The sequence below is a fragment of the Eutrema salsugineum genome, unplaced genomic scaffold, assembly GCF_000478725.1.
Source record: "Eutrema salsugineum unplaced genomic scaffold, Eutsalg1_0 scaffold_2, whole genome shotgun sequence".
In the NCBI taxonomy this organism is placed as follows: Eukaryota; Viridiplantae; Streptophyta; class Magnoliopsida; order Brassicales; family Brassicaceae; genus Eutrema; species Eutrema salsugineum.
Window position 1 is genome coordinate 12,917,163 of NW_006256829.1, and position 6,307 is coordinate 12,923,469.

General features: G+C 39.3%; 2 protein-coding genes across 2 annotated transcripts; one reads left to right on the forward strand and one right to left on the reverse strand.

The window, feature by feature from the left end:
• Window positions 1-2,980: 2,980 nt before the first annotated feature.
• On the forward strand, window positions 2,981-3,741 carry LOC112086522. The gene is made up of 2 exons (XM_024155483.1): window positions 2,981-3,058; window positions 3,280-3,741. Exons 1-2 carry the CDS (start codon window positions 2,981-2,983, stop codon window positions 3,739-3,741), a joined length of 540 nt encoding a protein of 179 aa, XP_024011251.1.
• Window positions 3,742-4,203: 462 nt separating this feature from the next.
• Window positions 4,204-6,027, reverse strand: LOC18016415. The gene is made up of 6 exons (XM_024155484.1): window positions 5,531-6,027; window positions 5,293-5,398; window positions 5,031-5,043; window positions 4,749-4,989; window positions 4,559-4,647; window positions 4,204-4,421 (listed from the first exon to the last, which is right to left on the reverse strand). The coding sequence occupies exons 1-6, from the start codon at window positions 6,025-6,027 to the stop codon at window positions 4,204-4,206; spliced, it is 1,164 nt and encodes a 387-aa protein (XP_024011252.1).
• Between the last annotated feature and the right edge of the window lie 280 nt (window positions 6,028-6,307).

The following is a 6,307-nucleotide window of genomic DNA, read 5'->3' on the forward strand; positions in this document are numbered from 1 at the left end:
TAAAGAAAAGTCTACCATAAAAGAAAAGAAAAAGTCTACTATAAATGAAAATACCTAAACTCTACTACATATTTAAAAAGTCTACCACTCACACAAAAACTAGGGTTTCTGGGTTTAGGCATACAGCCGCCGATAGCCGAGAAACAACCTTTCGACGACGAAATAGATGCATTTTATCACTTTTACTAAAGCAGGACAACTTTTTCATTGAACATTAACCCCAGCAATGATAGAAAACTCCAATAATCTATAACAAAAATCGTTTAATGCTATGAACACTAAATGTTTACCGCGGTTATGAATGTTCATACCAAATAATGTGTGGAACCGACGAAGCGAAGACGTCGCTATTACCGTTTGAACTCGCTTATGTCGCAAGACCAGCAGATTTATATCGAAACTCGCTCTTAAGTTTATGTTTTCTGCTGGGTTTTCACCTGCTTAAATATACTGTACTTTAGTTGGTAGATCTATAAACAGTACAAGTACATATGTTGGATTAATGGTAGACTTAGTCACCTATATGGTAGATTTGTTTGTAAATTGTTAGATTCAATATCAATGTGGTAGACTTAGTTATCGGGCAGTGCGATTTTACTTTTTTGCCCTGTATGTATTGTCTAATGTATGGAACAAAACCAGAGTCCATCTTCAACCTCTAGGTTTCGCCGTCGAGCTGTTAAACTTGGGATAACTCTTGCCTGTTGATTTTTTCCTCTCTTTTTGCAACAACATCTCCTTCTACTTCGATCTTGTGCCTCTTATCCACTTTTATATTCATGGATCAAGTTGTTTTGGTTTGTGGTAACTGGGTTTTAAAGAAAACGAGGTGGGTCTTCATCGTAGATCAGTCCAGGAGATGTAGTTTTATAGGGATAGACCGCAAAACGTCTTTTGCCGATTTGGTTGAAATCGCATATGAAGATTTCGGGTTGGATCAACATCTTTATGAGCTTCAGTTCAGCTATATGTTGTCGTCTGAAGTCCGGCGGAAATTACCTCTGGATACACCTCCTGTGTTTGTTGGTAATTCAAGACAGCTGCAGAGTTTTTTGCATCAATTCCAGAACGAAAACGAAACGGTTCGTTTATGTGTTGAGATTAAAGAAAAAGTTCAGAAGGGAGTTGTTGATGAAGACGAAGATCGAGATGCATGTCCTAGTCTAGTCCCTGAAGAACACGTGCGCCAAGATCGGCCGCAACAAGGTGTTGAAGTTGGACAAGACGAAGAAATGCATGAAGAAGAAGAGGATTTGTCAACCAGATTTGATGGATGTGAAGATCCTGATGGTGCAAGTTCCGATGACGAAGAGTACGGTAGACGTGAGAAACGTCCAGATGGTGAAAGTTCAGATGAGGAGGAGTTGCTAAATCTACCACCGAAGAAAAGGGGACCGACTACAATTCCCGACTTTCAAAGTCTAGAGCTTTCATCTTTAGACTTAGCCGTTGGCCAGCGTTATGAAACAAAAGAGGACTTCGAGATGCGACTCAAAATTCTTTCCATTGCTCACAGATTCGACTACAATGTCGATTATTCGAGTAAGAAATTGCTAACTGTTAAGTGTTGGGTAGATGGTTGCAAATGGAGGGTTCGCGCTTCAACTGTTGGGAGCAGCAAATGTTTTTGGGTTAAAACTTATACTCGAGAACACACATGTTCTGTGACTGTGCGATCACAACGCACCCGCCATGCAACCCATGAGGTTCTAGGCCGTCTATATAAAGACTTCGTCGGAGGTGTTGGCCCAAAAGTCTTACCAAATCACGTCGCCGAAGCTCTGACAAAACGATATAGTATAAAGGTATGTGGTAGAGTTATATTATTTTTCTGGTAGAGTTATTATCTCTTTAGTAGACTTTTATTATTTTTGGTAGAGTTTTTATTAGCTCAATTGGTAGACTTATTTTATTTTTTGGTAGAGTTATTAAATTATTTGGTAGACTTATATTATTTCTTTGGTAGAGTTATAAGCTCATTTGGTAGACTTATATAATTTATTTGGTAGACTTATATAATTTATTTGGTAGAGTTATTATCTCCTTTGGTAGACTTATATAATTTTGTGGTAGAGTTATTATCTCACTTGGTAGAGTTATTATCTTTATGGGAGAGTTATTATCTCACTTGGTAGAGTTATTATCTCATTTGGTAGACTTCACTATATTATTTCTCATTCTCAGGTTGACTATTGGAAAGCACATCGGGCCCTAAAGTATGCTCGAGAACTAGTATCAGGGACGTCTGAAAGTGGTTATGAAGATCTGCCTTCATACTTATATATGATTCGGCGAGCAAATCCGGGTACACTAATCAAGCTAGAAGTTGATGAGGAAGATAGATTCAAATTTATGTTCCTCTCATTTGGCGCAATCATACAGGGGTTTCCCTTCATGAGGAAAGTGGTAGTGGTCGACGGTACGTTTTTACATGGAAAATACAAAGGTACACTACTACTCGCCACCACGCAAGATGGAAACTTCAACATTTTTCCCGTAGCCTTTGCTGTTGTTGATACTGAGAACGATGAGTCTTGGGAATGGTTTTTTTACACAACTACACCGTGTTATTCCTGATGATGAAGGACTTGCCATTATTTCTGATAGGCATAAATCCATAGGAAATGCTATAGGGAAGGTTTATCCTCTTGCTAGTCGGGGTATTTGTACATATCATCTCCATAAGAACATTATGTTGAAATTCAGAGGCGCTGAAACATTCAAGCTTGTTAAGAAGGCTGCCACTACTTATAGACTTCTCGAGTTCAATGCCCTTTTTGCTCAGATTCAAGAGGCAAATCCTGCACTGCATGCATACTTGGTGAAGGCAGATATTTGTATGTGGAGTCGTGTACATTTCCAAGGTGATAGGTACAATTTCACCACTAGCAACATAGCGGAGTCATTAAACAAGGTGCTATCTGCTGCAAGAGGTAAGCCTATTGTATGACTAGTGGATGATATAAGGAGTCTCCTGACCATGTGGTTTGCTAAAAGACGTGTCAATGCCAATAACATGGCTACCACTCTAACAACGGGCGTTGAGAAGTTGCTGGAGGTAAACACTACTTTACCTTGTAGACTTTCTATTATTTGGTAGACTTGTATCTGCTATTAGGTAGACTTTCTATTATTTGGTAGACTTACCTTTGCTATTAAGTAGACTTTCAAATTTGTTGGGCTTTCTTTTTCCTTTAAGGTAGACTTTCAATTATTTGGTAGAGTTATATCTTCTATGTGGTAGACTTATATAACTTCTAAATAATTCCTTGCCGACAGGCTAGAGTTGAAGATGCTAAACTCTTACCTGTGCAAGAGATTGATCAGCATCGTACAGAGGTTTTAGGCACAACATCTGCACATGTTATCAATTTAACGGAGAAAACATGTACTTGTCGACGGTTTGATTTGGATAAAATTCCTTGCGTACATGCCATAGCTGCCGCCGATAGGAGGAAGTTGTCGTTGATCTCTCTTTGCCATCATTACTACCACACTAGTTACTTGCAACAAGCGTATGCTGTTAGTGTAATGCCAAGAGACGTAGCACTCCCTGTGCCAGATGAAGTAGCTACCAAAATTTTTCTCCCGCCTGATGTTCGCAACCGACCCGGCAGGCCACAGAAAATTCGGATTAAGGGTGCGTTCAAGGCCGCCATGGCGAGTAAACGTCCTCGGAAGATCCTCAAATGTGGTAACTGTGGCCAAGGCGGACATAATCGCCTAACATGTCGAGCTTAGTTGACAAATCGAAAACCTTGTGTTTATACTATTATATACTGCAATAATCCGCTTGCAAAACCTTGTTTTATGTACTTGTAAATCTGGAACTTGTTTTATCTAAACTCTACTATTTTACAATAATAAATCTACCAATCATGTTATAAATCTACCAATATTGCAATAACTCTACCAATCATGTTATACATCTACCATTCATGCAATAAATCTGCCAATCATGTTATACATCTACCATTCATGTAAAGCAATAGCAGGTTCCTTTTACAGCAGCATCTACTCGCTTTAAATTCCAAAACACAAGCGACGTCTAAATTCCAAAAGACCACCAAAGAGGCTGGCTATGAGTAATAAATCTACCAAAATACAACATCCGATACCAAAAGTCTACCAATTAGTTTGGATCTGAGTATTAAATCTACCAAAAAACGATTTCAGATCCCAAAGGTCTACCAAACCAAGATCTCAGTTAGCGGAGTCTGTCTGTAAACCGTACTTGTCATCAAATAAACTTCGAGGGTTTGGATCAGACATCCGGGATTCTTCTGCTTCATGTACCTCATCAAAAATCTCAGCTGCGTATTTTATACGAATGAGAGGCATGTTGCTATCTTTCAGCTGGTCCCATTTATGGCACAAAGCCAAACACTCAATGGTCTTCAAAGTAAAGACGCCACAATCACCTGATAACAAGTACCCGATAATTAGTTAAAAGTCTACCAAATAAAAACACCAAATCTACAGAGCTGCATTGCACCTGTCTATCTGTTTAGTGCCGCTGTTTTATACATGTAGATATGAAACTGCCCCTCCTTCATACCCTTCTTGAGCTCCGGTGGTGCCATATGTTTCAACAACAGCGGAATCATCCTCGCGTAGGGCTTCACAGACTCCTCCACCTCGCCTTTTCTGTATAAATCTGGAATGCAATCAAACACTCGGATCTTTTTTTGGGAATGTCGACCTCAACGGCTACCCAATGTTCGTTGTTCACGTTGTGGGCGATATACACGAAATCAACATCTGTCCCCCATTTCTTGTGTGTAGGCAAGTAATGGTCGTAGTGACCGTTGGCAACGTCCAAATAACCATCACTGAATATCCAACTCTTCTCGTTTGGTAGAAATTTGGTTCGATAGTCTCCACACCAAACTCGACAAAAGATAGGATCAATGAAAGCAACTCTTCCCCCTTTGTAAGGAGATGGATACCGCATAGACCGTTGCCGGAACATGTCTAATCCTTTGCACGCTGCATTAGGTAATGAAACAAATTTATATAAGTCTACCAACCAGCTTTACAAGTCTACCAAACATAATAGAATACAAGTCTACCAGACATACTGACTAAATCTACCATTTGTTACTACATAATAGAATACAAGTCTACCAAACATAATGACTAAATCTCCCATTTGTTACTACAAGTCTACCAAACAAGTCTACCAAACATAATGACTAATTCTATCATTAAGTTTCCAAAGTCTACCAAACAATTTCTGAAGTCTACCAAACCTTTTGAAACTAAGATCGGGTGACTGATACGACCACATACCTGATCATGCAACCACCCATACTCCTTTCTCGGCCAGCTTTCTTTAGGGGTCATTAGTGTCACGTAAAATTCTCCTCCTGCATATGGACTCTCCAACTGTTTTTCCCTGAAAAATGACATAGACATACCAGACTCCGAAGTAAGTCTACCAACATACCTAATAAGTCTACTATATAAAACAAATAGGTCTACCAAATCAAACAAGTAAGTCTACCATGGAAATTTAAAACTGACTTACGCTTCAAAAGCTACGTAGCGGGTTAGATTATCGAGTATTCGACTGTCCACCGCTTCAAAAGGATCATACCTCCCAGGAGGGGGACCTGCTGGGTCCATGATGCGTCTCACCACTGAGTTACCAAGGTAGGGTGAAACCTGGGTCGGGGCAAGGCTGCGTCCCCTTTTTTCCTTCTCAGCAGGTGGATTTTTTGCATGTTCCACCAGCTTATCTAAGCGTTTCTTCATAGCTTCAATCGCTGAGTCGTCTTCATCTTGCAGGGAAGGGATCTGTACTCGTCTAGACTGTACTGGGCGTGAAACGTCGCTTATATTGATTATCTGGCTTTCTTCATTTTTGTCTTTTAAATCAGGTTTTGACTTTGTGCCTGATTGATTCTTCTCTTTAGGATCAGCAAGTTCTTTTTTCACTTTGGTTACAGTCTTTCCTCTCGACGCTGGGTTTCTAACAACTCTTGCAACAGGAAAACCTGGCTCTGATGTTTCCTGCATCTCCATCATCCACGACTGCTTGGCATGTATAGTAATTTCAAATCAGTCAAACCAAATAATAACATAACTAAATCTACCTAAAAATCTACCGAATTAATTATAAATCTACCTAATATAAATATCACTGCCAAACTATGTAAAAATCTACCACATAAAGTTAATCTTGTATTCCAAGAAAACATTAAAAGTCTACTGTGCAGGAAAAGTTAAAAAAAAAACCATCATACAGTCTACCAAGTAAAAAAGTATTTCGTACAAATTCTACCATAAAGGAAAGGAAAACGAT